Here is a 13,752-nt window from a genome sequence, read left to right as displayed (position 1 = left end):
TGTACTATGACTCTTCTCCAAAAGACCTGATATTGTGCTGTAGATTCTCACCTCCATCATCTTTGAACACCAAACCTCTTATTTGTGAAGACCATCCACCAATCCAGAAGACCATCCACATATCTAGAAGACCATCCACCAATCCAGAAGACCATCCACATATCTAGAAGACCATCCACCAATCCAGAAGACCATCCACATGTCTATAAGACTATCCACCAATTCAGAATACCGTCCACTAATCCAGAAGACCATCCACCAATCTAGAAGACCATCCACCCGTCTAGAAGACCTTCCACCATTCCAGAAGACCGTCCATACATCTAGAAGGCCTTCCACCAATCCTGAAGACCATCCACCTGTTTATAAGACCATCCGTTAATTTAGAAGACCATCCGCCAGTCCCGTTCAGAATACCATCCACCCATCTAGAAGACCATCCACCCGTTCAGAAGACCATCCACCAATCTAGAAGACCATCCTTCAGTGCAGTTACTATTAGTTGTCATTCCACTCTAGATCTTTAGTATTTAGGATGATGTTGATCTACGTTATTTTATTATTATTTATTACACGAGCACTTCCATGTTTCTTGTGACGCGCTGATGCAGATTTTGGGTTACGAGAGAATAGATGCAAACTATGTTAGTGACTGATCTGCCCCATAAGAAATGATGTTCGGAGGAGTAACGTGGAGCATTATAATGGCCGATTATCATATCAGACACAATCGCTGTCTCCCAAGTCATCTTACATGACCTCTCCTCCATTCTGTCCAATCTCTTCTTGGCTCTCGGTAAGTCTTCTTAAAGGATTATTCCACCTGCATGATCTCCTTAACATGCAGAATCCCATTGCTGGAGAGCCGTCTGATAAGCTGTGTGTTGTACAGGAGTCCGGCATATTGTAAGGATTTGCCATATGTTTGGTAGCGGTCTGAGCTTTGGGACCCCCAAATGATCTTGAGAACATTTCATCTTGACGGTCAACAGTGGCCTTGAGCATACACAGATCTCCTCATACAAGGTGTCCTGGATCCCACTAAGCAGAAAACTATAACATCTCCAAGCTGTGTGTTTATATTATGATAAATCTCTTTTAAAGAGCCAAGTGCCATAAATATGTCATGTTTGTATCCGGTAGAAATGCTGCTGGTCTCCTGGATCTGGAGATGTTTTCTTTTGTTCCTGCTCATCTCCATTCCTGAGATAAGGCCCCTTCTTTGTATATAAATCTAGTCTTGTTATCCAAGTGGGCGTGGTTCCAATCAAGACTCCCACTAGAAAGAATTGATGACCACTCCCACTTGGCTGAGAAGACTAGATTTACAATATATTGGTTTTGTTGCCAGCAGCTCTGACATTAATGGCTGAGTGCTGAGTTATTTACACTGTTCTACAAGCTGCGCACTGACACTGCACATTGTATACAAGCTGCGCACTGACACTGCACATTGTATACAAGCTGCGCACTGACACTGCACATTGTATACAAGCTGCGCACTGACACTGCACATTGTATACAAGCTGCGCATTGACACTGCACATTGTATACAAGCTGCGCACTGACACTGCACATTGTATACAAGCTGCGCACTGACACTGCACATTGTATACAAGCTGCGCACTGACACTGCACATTGTATACAAGCTGCGCACTGACACTGCACATTGTATACAAGCTGCGCACTGACACTGCACATTGTATACAAGCTGCACACTGACACTGCACATTGTATACAAGCTGCACACTGACACTGCACATTGTATACAAGCTGCGCACTGACACTGCACATTGTATACAAGCTGCACACTGACACTGCACATTGTATGCAAGCTGCACACTGACACTGCACATTGTATACAAGCTGCGCACTGACACTGCACATTGTATCACAGGGGCAGATCTGCAGCGCTGTCCCAGTGGAAGATAGAATAAAATATTTACACAAGTGTGATGGGTGTACTCACTTTTGTGATATTCTGTAGATACAGGGAAAAGAGACCATATTTCGGTAACAGAAAAACAAGGTTGAATTCAGGAGAACAGTGACATTTACACTGGATAATAGTGACATATTTATGGCAAAGTGACTCTTTCTTCTTGTTTCTCCTCCTTCTGTTCTTCTTCTTTCCCCCGTCTCCCTTTCCCCGTCTCCCTTTCCCCCGTCTCCCTTTTCCCCCGTCTCCCTTTTCCCCCGTGTCCCTTTCCTCGCCTCTCTTTCCCCGTCCCCTTTTTCCCCGTGTCCCTTTTCCCCCCGTGTCCCTTTCCTCGCCTCTCTTTCCCCGTCCCCTTTTTCCCCGTGTCCCTTTTTCCCCCATGTCCCTTTCCTCGCCTCTCTTTCCCCGTCCCCTTTTTCCCCATGTCCCTTTTTCCCCAGTGTCCCTTTCCTCGCCTCCCTTTCCCCGTCCCCCTTCTTCTCTGTATTATGCAGCAACCTCTTTCCGTCACATTATGGGTAAAGCCTTCAGCACACGGGGTTGGGGCATCCTTCATTGTATGTGATGGGCTCCACATTAATAACTAATGAGACGTTACGGGGTTAACGCCGTGTAATTAAAGCTTTAAAGGGCCAGGCGCTGTGTAAGTGTAAATATTATTTTTTCCTGTAAGTGGCTGCTGTGATTTAATGGCCGGGTGGGCTATGAGGGATTGTCCTGTGTGATTTATGCCCGGCAGGGAGGTTTGCAGGTCAGGCACATATGTAGGTCACTTAGCTCAGTAAGTGATACTTCACAGCACATTGTGGCCCATGTGGACTGAATCACCGGGGGCCACGACTGGAGAACAGGAAACCCGGGAGGAATAGCAGTAATATCACATTGTCACAGGTGATGGATGTCGGCCCAGAAGCAGAAGATTCCGGAACATTTCTCTTCTTCTTTCTGGAAGTTTTCCCTATAATTCCGCATTGTCTGCCGGTGTCACAGAAGGAAAACGTTCCGTCCACTCAGCCCCATCATTGCTTTGTGTAACATATGTCTGACATTAGACTGATGGGGGATTCACCGCCCCCCACACTGCAGATTGGGGGGTACCGCTCTCTGCCACCTCCGGATCAGGGACTTGGTGGCTGGACTGTATGTTGGGAGGTTTTAGGAAGCCATGTATCTCTAAGAGAATGTCCCCATACATAGTCCATAGACCAGCGATGGAGCCACATAGGAGAATTGTGGGATCCCCAATTAAAAAAGGGCCATTCTCATCTCCATATGGACAGGGGATAACTGTTCGATGGGACCCCCACCAATTACCATGGGCCTGCTGTCACGTCTCCCCTAGTGAGGTGGATCCACAAAGTCTGGGGTCTGGATTAATAATGGATTAGTGGGTTTTTAGCAGTATGTAGAGGTAGTGCCAGAGCAGAAGAGTTAGAGATACGGTGGTATCAGGGATGGGGTTGAGCTGATGTAGTGCAGGTAGAAGACGTAGCAGAGCTGAGGAGTGATAGTGGAGACCTGGATGTAGCAGAAGTGAGTAGTTGAAGTAAAGAGGTGGGGAATTAGATGTAGCAAAATTGAGCCAATTAGTGGTAGTGGAGTAGTGGAGACCTGGATGTAGCAGAGCTGAAGAGTGGTAGTGGAGACCTGGATGTAGCAGAGCTGAGGAGTGGTAGTGGAGACCTGGATGTAGCAGAGCTGAGGAGTGGTAGTGGAGACCTGGATGTAGCAGAGCTGAGGAGTGGTAGTGGAGACCTGGATGTAGCAGAGCTGCTGAGAGTGGTAGTGGAGACCTGGATGTAGCAGAGTTGAGTAGCAGTAGTGGAGACTTGGTTGTAGCAGAGCTGAGTAGTAGTAGAAGTAGTGGAGACTTGGATGTAGCAGAGCTGAGTAGTAGAAGTAGTGGAGCTTGGATGTAGCAGAGCTGAGTAGTAGTAGAAGTAGTGGAGACTTGGATGTAGCAGAGCTGAGTAGTAGAAGTAGTGGAGACTTGGATGTAGCAGAGCTTAGTAGTAGAAGTAGTGGAGACTTGGATGTAGCAGAGCTGAGCAGTAGTAGAAGTAGTGGAGACTTGGATGTAGCAGAGCTGAGTAGTAGTAGTAGAAGTAGTGGAGACTTGGATGTAGCAGAGCTGAGTAGTAGTAGAAGTAGTGGAGACTTGGATGTAGCAGAGCTGAGTAGTAGAAGTAGTGGAGACTTGGATGTAGCAGAGCTGAGTAGTAGAAGTAGTGGAGACTTGGATGTAGCAGAGCTGAGCAGTAGTAGAAGTAGTGAAGACTTGGATGTAGCAGAGCTGAGCAGTAGTAGAAGTAGTGAAGACTTGGATGTAGCAGAGCTGAGTAGTAGTAGTAGAAGTAGTGGAGACTTGGATGTAGCAGAGCTGAGTAGTAGTAGAAGTAGTGGAGACTTGGATGTAGCAGAGCTGAGTAGTAGTAGAAGTAGTGGAGACTTGGATGTAGCAGAGCTGAGCAGTAGTGGAGACTTGGATGTAGCAGAGCTGAGCAGTAGTAGAAGTAGTGGAGACTTGGATGTAGCAGAGCTGAGCAGTAGTAGAAGTAGTGGAGACTTGGATGTAGCAGAGCTGAGTAGTAGTAGTAAAAGTGGTAGAGACTTGGATGTAGCAGAGCTATAACCTGATGTGCAGGAGGAGAGCCAGGACTAGCAGGGAGAGGAGCGCTGCATCACTCTGCGCTGGATCTAGCCGCTGGTCACACACGCACCGCTCTATTCTACATCTCTGGCATTGAGCAGATGAGGATCGCCGAGCAGGCAGCTGTGCTCATCAGTGTCACCTATCCAATAAGTGATGATTTCTGTAGACCGGCATGTCAGTAAATCCGTCCTTTCTGTGTTTCCTGCAGCTCAGAGACACGTCCTGACCTACATGGAGGATGCGCTCACCCAGCTTCTCGAACATAAAGATGAGGTTGAGCCCAGCAGCATCGCCAAGTTTTTCTCCGAGTAGTGAGTATTCCTTCCTTACTTCATAGATAAGAGCAAAAAGTGTAAAATCAGGAGCACGAGTAAATCCTGACCCCGCTGTGTGTCTGTCCTTCATTCTGTGGATGTCTCCGGTGTATCACCATAATGCTGAGCACAAACTGAAAAGCCCGAGCCAAAGAAGTGTATCAAATACAAAAGTGGATAATAAGTAACAGCTGAGCTGTCCCTTATTCCAGAGGTACGCCTGATGGTGGCGAGGTCCGGACCACCAGCGTGACCCTAACACCTGAAAAGCCCCCACTCAGGAGAGGGCTGGGACCGGAGAAATATATCCCACAAATAGCAACAAACAGGGGAAACAAAGCTCAAACTCACAGCAAGCACACACAGGGAAAAGACAATGCGTGCTCAGGGAGGAAAGAAGGTACAGGGAGGAAATAACACAACAAGGATATTTCCACACCACACCAAAAAGCATGCAACAAATCACCAAAGCGGGATCAAATGCACAGGACCGGTGTCGCTGGAGCAAAGCTAGAGCTATCATCGGCATGGGACTCCAGGCGCCAACATCTTTTAATGGGTGGAGGCAGCTGTGATAGGTGTTACATAACCTGAGCTCACAACAGCCATTCACAGAGCAGCAGAAATTAACTCCTGCTAGACCGGACAACAGAGAGAGAAAAACGGGGCGACGGCCTGCCCTACTGAGCAACTGAAATGCTCCAGGAGACGTGTCAGACTCTGCAGTGTGAACAGAGTCTGAAGACGCCATGCCACCTGGTGAGTAAAGAGCAGAACACTGCATGACAAACCGATGCCACAAATCTGCATCATCAAGACAAAACAAGGGAAATGGGCCCAAAACAAGGGAAATGGGCTCCAAACAAGGGAAATGGGCCCAAATCAAGAGAAATGGGCCCGGCACAAGGGAAATGGGCCCGACACAAGGGAAATGGGCCCGACACAAGGGAAATGGGCCCGACACAAGGGAAATGGGCCCGACACAAGGGAAATGGGCCCGACACCAGGGAAATGGGCCCGACACCAGGGAAATGGGCCCGACACCAGGGAAATGGGCCCGACACCAGGGAAATGGGCCCGACACCAGGGAAATGGGCCCGACACCAGGGAAATGGGCCCGACACCAGGGAAATGGGCCAGACACCAGGGAAATGGGCCCAAGACATGGGAAATAATCCCAAAATAAACAAGGAAAATGAGCCCAAAACGAGGGAAATGGGCCCAACACAAGGGAAATGGGCCCGACACCAGGGAAATGGGCCCGACGCAAGGGAAATGGGCCCGACGCAAGGGAAATGAGCCCGACGCAAGGGAAATGCGCCCGACGCAAGGGAAATGCGCCCGACGCAAGGGAAATGGGCCCGACGCAAGGGAAATGCGCCCGACGCAAGGGAAATGCGCCCGACGTAAGGGAAATGGGCCCGACGCAAGGGAAATGGGCCCGACACCAGGGAAATGGGCCCGACACCAGGGAAATGGGCCCGACACCAGGGAAATGGGCCCGACACCAGGGAAATGGGCCCGACACCAGGGAAATGGGCCCGACACCAGGGAAATGGGCCCAAGACATGGGAAATAATCCAAAAATAAACAAGGAAAATGAGCCCAAAACAAGGAAAATGAGCCCAAAACAAGGGAAATGGGCCCGACACAAGGGAAATGGGCCCGACACAAGGGAAATGGGCCCAAGACAATGGAAATGGGCCCGACACAAGGGAAATGGGCCCGACACAAGGGAAATGGGCCCGACACAAGGGAAATGGGCCCGACACAAGGGAAATGGGCCCGACAGCAGGGAAATGGGCCCGACAGCAGGGAAATGGGCCCGACACCAGGGAAATGGGCCCGACACCAGGGAAATGGGCCCGACACCAGGGAAATGGGCCCAAGACATGGGAAATAATCCAAAAATAAACAAGGAAAATGAGCCCAAAACAAGGAAAATGAGCCCAAAACAAGGAAAATGAGCCCAAAACAAGGGAAATGGGCCCGACACAAGGGAAATGGGCCCGACACAAGGGAAATGGGCCCAAGACAATGGAAATGGGCCCGACACCAGGGAAATGGGCCCGACACCAGGGAAATGGGCCCGACACCAGGGAAATGGGCCCGACACCAGGGAAATGGGCCCGACACCAGGGAAATGGGCCCGACACCAGGGAAATGGGCCCAAGACATGGGAAATAATCCAAAAATAAACAAGGAAAATGAGCCCAAAACAAGGAAAATGAGCCCAAAACAAGGAAAATGAGCCCAAAACAAGGGAAATGGGCCCGACACAAGGGAAATGGGCCCGACACAAGGGAAATGGGCCCAAGACAATGGAAATGGGCCCGACACCAGGGAAATGGGCCCGACACCAGGGAAATGGGCCCGACACCAGGGAAATGGGCCCGACACCAGGGAAATGGGCCCGACACCAGGGAAATGGGCCCGACACAAGGGAAATGGGCCCGACACCAGGGAAATGGGCCCAAGACATGGGAAATAATCCCAAAATAAACAAGGAAAATGAGCCCAAAACAAGGGAAATGGGCCAAAATAATGGAAATAGGCTCAAAATAAGGTAAATGGGCCCAAAACAGGAGAAATAGGGCTAAAACAGGGGAAATAGGGCTAAAACAGGGGAAATGGGCCCAAAACAAGGGAAATCTGCCCAAAACTGGAGAAATAGGGCCAAAACATGTGAAGTCAGCCCAAAACAAGGGAAATGGGTCCACAACAAGGAAAATGGGCCCACAACAAGGGAAATGGGCCCACAATAGGGGAAATGGGCTGAAAATAAGTGAAGTGGGCCCAAAACAAGGGAAATTGACCCATGGCTCTTTCCTGAAGTGTCCTGGACTCAGTGGAACATGTGGTGACCGGGAATGGACACGTCAGGGTTACGGGCCTATTTGGGGGGACACGGTACTCCCATGATTGAACGCTACCATGTATTCACACGATGGGTGATCACTCTCTGATCTGTTGGGTCCCATTGATTCTGGGAGCGGAGCTGTGAATGCCCTGCGGAGCCGCTCGTCCCGTGAGATTTCAGAGTACAGGGAGGACGGACATTAGAGTTCTGGGGTTCGGTGGGTTTCGGGCCCCCACTAATCAGGATCCTAAGTGATAACTTTCCATATAAACCATTGTGATGTGTGTTATATACAGTGCAGTACCTTTACTGGCATACTGGAATAGCTCCTGTTCCTCTGTGCTCCGTGCCTGACCTGTGCCGACCCCCTAAAGGCCAAACGTCCACTGTTGGGTTAATGGGAGCCCTGGTCTGTATATCAGGGGCTTTTCCGCTAAGTAGTAGCCATTACTGTGATCTGATCAAAGGTGTAATGCAGGCACATACCCGCACGCTCTTGCCATGTCCTGCGCACATACCTGTGCGCTCCTGCCATGCCCTGCACAAATACCCGCACGCTCTTGCCATGTCCTGCGCACATACCCCTGCGCTCCTGCCATGCCCTGCACACATACCTGTGCGCTCCTGACATGCCCTGCACAAATACCCGCACGCTCTTGCCATGTCCTGCGCACATACCTGTGCGCTCCTGCCATGCCCTGCGCACATACCTGCACGCTCCTGCCATGCCCTGCGCACATACCCGCACGCTCCTGCCATGCCCTGCACACATACCCGCGCGCTCCTGCCATGCCCTGCTCACATACCTGTGCGCTCCTGCCATGCCCTGCGCACATACCTGCACGCTCCTGCCATGCCCTGCACACATACCCGCGCGCTCCTGCCATGCCCTGCACACATGCCTGCACGCTCCTGCCATGCCCTGCACACATACCCGCGCGCTCCTGCCATGCCCTGCTCACATACCTGTGCGCTCCTGCCATGCCCTGCGCACATACCTGCACGCTCCTGCCATGCCCTGCACACATACCCGCGCGCTCCTGCCATGCCCTGCACACATACCCGCACGCTATTGCCATGCCCTGCACACATACCCGCGCGCTCCTGCCATGCCCTGCACACGTTTCTTGGACGTGTCCTTGCTGTTTGGCGCCATCGTTGGCTCATGCTCGGCTTCTGTATCCCGTCTCTCGTCTCTGCGCTGAGCGGCGTGCACCTTCCGTACCCCCCGGGGCTCGCCCGTCCCCTCTGCTCCTGTGACGGCTGGATTCCAGGTCACTTGTTTGATGTTCCCGCTTACGTGCTTTCACCTCCAGGGCATTGGAAACATTTCATGATCCGCCGTTTACTCGTTGCACCGCGAGAAAAAAGCGCCTTTTGTTCTAGTCAGTTCTTGTACTTGGGAAGGATTTGAAGTCTTGGGCTTTTCACAACTTGGGGCCGGTCCTCGGGTGTTTTTTTTCTTCCTTATTTAGGTTTCTTACATAAAGCCAAAATATTCCGCAGCCGTGTTCAGATTGTCGCCATTCACAGCCGTCCCCGGCCCCAGAATGTTCTGCAGTGTGGGCCGGAACCGGAGCTGGCAGCGGAAACTGCACAAATCCAAGAAGAACGTCCTCCAGCGGCCGCTGCAGATCCAGCTGACTTCCAGGTTATAGGGGGGACTTGGGGTCGGCCACCTCTGCAATTTATCCGCAGTGGCCATATGTGTGCAGTGCTCTCTCCGCTGGTGGAGCTTGTAAGTGCTGGAATGACACTGGTCAGGATCGCTCCCGATGTGGCCAACTTCACTGACACTTCTGACGCTGCAAAAGCAAAGCCGCATTGGGAGCGCACAGTTCGGGTGAGCGGTGTGACCATGCCGCTGAGCCAAACTGTCAATCAATGCGGACCCCCGCCCCTGAGCAAGCAAGAAATCGGGAGGCAGGTGAGCAGCACACTCCGGAAATAAGACAACACTCATAACCCTTTAACCCTATTTGTGACCTCAGAGATGAAAAGGTTCTGGGATCTGTATTAGGCAGCAGCTTATTGTGATAGCGGCATTAGGAAGAAGCTGCCCAGGTGCAGTGCCGCCCCCCGTGCACTTCCAGCCTCATCGTCCATGTGCAGTGCTGCCCCCATACACTACCAGCCACATCATCCATGTGCAATGCTGCCCCCCCCATGCACTTCCAGCCTCATCGTCCAGGTGCAGTGCCACCCCCCGTGCACTTCCAGCCTCATCGTCCAGGTGCAGTGCCGCCCCCATGCACTTCCAGCCTCATCCTCCAGATGCAGTGCCGCCCCCCGTGCACTTCCAGCCTCATCGTCCAGGTGCAGTGCCACCCCCCGTGCACTTCCAGCCTCATCGTCCAGGTGCGGTGCCACCCCCCGTGCACTTCCAGCCTCATCGTCCAGGTGCAGTGCCGCCCCCCGTGCACTTCCAGCCTCATTGTCCTGGTGCAGTGCCGCCCCCCGTGCACTTCCAGCCTCATCGTCCAGGTGCAGTGCCGCCCTCGTACACTTCCAGCCTCATCGTCCAGATGCAGTGCCGCCCCCCGTGCACTTCCAGCCTCATCGTCCATGTGCAGTGCTGCCCCCATACACTACCAGCCACATCATCCATGTGCAATGCTGCCCCCCCCATGCACTTCCAGCCTCATCGTCCAGGTGCAGTGCCACCCCCCGTGCACTTCCAGCCTCATCGTCCAGGTGCAGTGCCGCCCCCATGCACTTCCAGCCTCATCCTCCAGATGCAGTGCCGCCCCCCGTGCACTTCCAGCCTCATCGTCCAGGTGCAGTGCCACCCCCCGTGCACTTCCAGCCTCATCGTCCAGGTGCGGTGCCACCCCCCGTGCACTTCCAGCCTCATCGTCCAGGTGCAGTGCCGCCCCCCGTGCACTTCCAGCCTCATTGTCCTGGTGCAGTGCCGCCCCCCGTGCACTTCCAGCCTCATCGTCCAGGTGCAGTGCCGCCCTCGTACACTTCCAGCCTCATCGTCCAGATGCAGTGCCGCCCCCCGTGCACTTCCAGCCTCATCGTCCAGGTGCAGTGCCGCCCCCGTACACTTCCAGCCTCATCGTCCAGATGCAGTGCCGCCCCCCGTGCACTTCCAGCCTCATCGTCCAGGTGCAGTGCCACCCCCCGTGCACTTCCAGCCTCATCGTCCAGGTGCAGTGCCGCCCCCCGTGCACTTCCAGCCTCATTGTCCTGGTGCAGTGCCGCCCCCCGTGCACTTCCAGCCTCATCGTCCAGGTGCAGTGCCACCCCCCGTGCACTTCCAGCCTCATCGTCCAGGTGCAGTGCCACCCCCCGTGCACTTCCAGCCTCATCGTCCAGGTGCAGTGCCGCCCTCCTGCACTTCCAGCCTCATTGTCCTGGTGCAGTGCAGCCCCCCGTGCACTTCCAGCCTCATTGTCCTGGTGCAGTGCCGCCCCCCGTGCACTTCCAGCCTCATCGTCCAGGTGCAGTGCCACCCCCCGTGCACTTCCAGCCTCATCGTCCAGGTGCAGTGCCACCCCCTGTGCACTTCCAGCCTCATCGTCCAGGTGCAGTGCCGCCCCCCGTGCACTTCCAGCCTCATTGTCCTGGTGCAGTGCCGCCCCCCGTGCACTTCCAGCCTCATCTTCCAGGTGCAGTGCCACCCCCCGTGCACTTCCAGCCTCATCGTCCAGGTGCAGTGCCACCCCCCCGTGCACTTCCAGCCTCATCGTCCAGGTGCAGTGCCACCCCCCCGTGCACTTCCAGCCTCATCGTCCAGGTGCAGTGCCACCCCTCGTGCACTTCCAGCCTCATCGTCCAGATGCAGTGCCGCCCCCCTGTGCACTTCCAGCCTCATCGTCCAGATGCAGTGCCGCCCCCCCCGTGCACTTCCAGCCTCATCGTCCAGGTGCAGTGCCACCCCCCGTGCACTTCCAGCCTCGTCGTCCAGGTGCAGTGCCACCCCCCGTGCACTTCCAGCCTCGTCGTCCAGGTGCAGTGCCACCCCCCGTGCACTTCCAGCCTCGTCGTCCAGGTGCAGTGCCACCCCCCGTGCACTTCCAGCCTCATCGTCCAGGTGCAGTGCCACCCCCCGTGCACTTCCAGCCTCGTCGTCCAGGTGCAGTGCCACCCCCCGTGCACTTCCAGCCTCATCGTCCAGGTGCAGTGCCGCCCTCCTGCACTTCCAGCCTCATCGTCCAGGTGCAGTGCCGCCCCCCGTGCACTTCCAGCCTCATTTGCATAAGTTCGGTGCTAGATCTCATATGCCTGGCACATCGAATCTCTCCAAAAATGCATCTTTTTATCGGGGGACAAGCACCTGTACGAAGGTACCCGCACCTGAGAAATCTTATCTGCCTGTCCCCGGCCGGACCCTCCATAAAGAAGACTGAGGATTTGTATTTACACTTGGTTTGTCTCAGAGGCTCTTGGTAATTTAGAGGTTAATGAGCTTGACCCTTCCCTTTCCATGTTACAGGCAATATCCTGTAAGTATTGCACAGAGTCACAAATACTGTCATCCGTGGATGCAAATCCGTGACTTGCTGCGACCTCCCTGCCCCCGCGCCACTTCAATACGTGGATCGATACGTGGGCGTTTAGCTCCAAAAATAGTTTCAAGCCAGATCCATGAATTGTGACTTTTTAGAAAAAATCCCAAAATATTGGGTTACACAGAAGTGATATATCTAAAGATGCTGACGGCGTTTCTTCCTGCACTGATCTGTAAGGAGGGGTCACTGAAGGGGTCTTCTATTACTTCGGTATTGATTACCTACCTTTAAATATCCCGGCCCCCGCACCGATCAGCTGTTGTCAGCTCCGGCTGTGGTCGGAAGTGCACAAATCTGGAACAGCACAGCGCCATATACCATGCTGTGGCCGTTCTTAGTACTGCAGCTCGGCTCCTATTGAAGTGATTGGGAGCCAATCTGTAGTACCTGAGAACGGCCACTACATGGCGTATGGAGCTGTGCTCTGTGCTTAGCTCCTTTTTATTGGGGGGGGGGCTGAACCTGCTTTGCTCAGTGGTTGACTGCAGCGGTGATGGGAGCTGTCAATATGACATAACCGCTGCAGTCAATCACTGAGATCGAGGCAGCCAGGGCCGGACCTGGGCAGGGTGAGTACTTTCTGACACATTTTGGGGTCCACTTTGCAAAGATGGAGAAACCTCTTTCCCCATACGGTTGGCCTTTAGTGGGGTGCGGATCATCTTCTTACCCCCGCAGTGGTTCTTGGCACAGATCTCCTCTTTAGCAGAGATATTTTGGGTGGGGATTCAGCGACATTGTAATGGGATCTGATGTGTTACATTCTGAGCGGATCCGGTTACATTCACATTGTGCAAACCAGGTAATTTTCAGACTTTTATCAAGTCACGTAGCCGTTCCTGAACAGACGTGACCCCGGAGTCGTGTATATACCTGCGCTGTATAGATCGTCCTGGGCCATTCTGGCTACTATATAGTACTTTCTGCTATGATAGACTTACGTAATTTAGGACGTCGCTGTTACAAAGACGCTGTGGAGCTCTGTAAGTGATTGCAGTCGCTGCCGCTGTAATTTCCATCCCTCCACAATATTGCTTTTCTCTCAGGATCATTTTAATACATAAACTAGTGGTACGGGTGTAAAGGTCTGAGCAAAACAAGAAAAATAACACCTTCCTTGTAGAAATCCGATAATCCAGCGCTGAGATATCAAGCGTTTAAGTCTGGAAGTGCACTGAGGGCGTGGCTATACACTTCAGGTGCTCGGACACGCCCCTGTGCACTTCCATGCTGATTTGCATGGGGATTCAAAGCTTGATATCTCAGCGCAGGCACATCGGATCACTACAAGAGCGGTATCGTCTTAATCGTGGGGCTATGTTCTATAAAGCCAGAAAAGTAATTTTATTAGGAAAATCATCCTGACAAAGTAAGAATTTGCAGGAGTCCTGTTGTCGAGTGATCATGAAAAGAGCAATCTGATGATGGACGTCTCTTCTTGAGTCAATATCCTGGAATATCTCGAAAT

The 13,752-nt window shown here is 52.8% G+C and overlaps 1 protein-coding gene across 3 annotated transcripts in view; it reads left to right on the top strand.

Annotated features, from left to right (window-relative positions):
• Positions 1 to 13,752, top strand: part of CSTPP1 (centriolar satellite-associated tubulin polyglutamylase complex regulator 1) — a 149,081-nt gene that overhangs the window by 65,278 nt on the left and 70,051 nt on the right. For all 3 annotated transcript variants that reach the window (XM_075325524.1, XM_075325526.1, XM_075325527.1), the window contains exon 2: positions 4,802 to 4,904. In XM_075325524.1, the coding sequence (XP_075181639.1) occupies positions 4,802 to 4,904 (103 nt within the window). The remainder of the gene's footprint in view (positions 1 to 4,801; positions 4,905 to 13,752) is intronic.

The sequence above is a fragment of the Anomaloglossus baeobatrachus genome, chromosome 10 (assembly GCF_048569485.1).
Source record: "Anomaloglossus baeobatrachus isolate aAnoBae1 chromosome 10, aAnoBae1.hap1, whole genome shotgun sequence".
Lineage (NCBI taxonomy): Eukaryota > Metazoa > Chordata > Amphibia > Anura > Aromobatidae > Anomaloglossus > Anomaloglossus baeobatrachus.
Note: the sequence above shows the minus strand (reverse complement) of the source record. Positions and strands in the feature narration are given on the sequence as shown.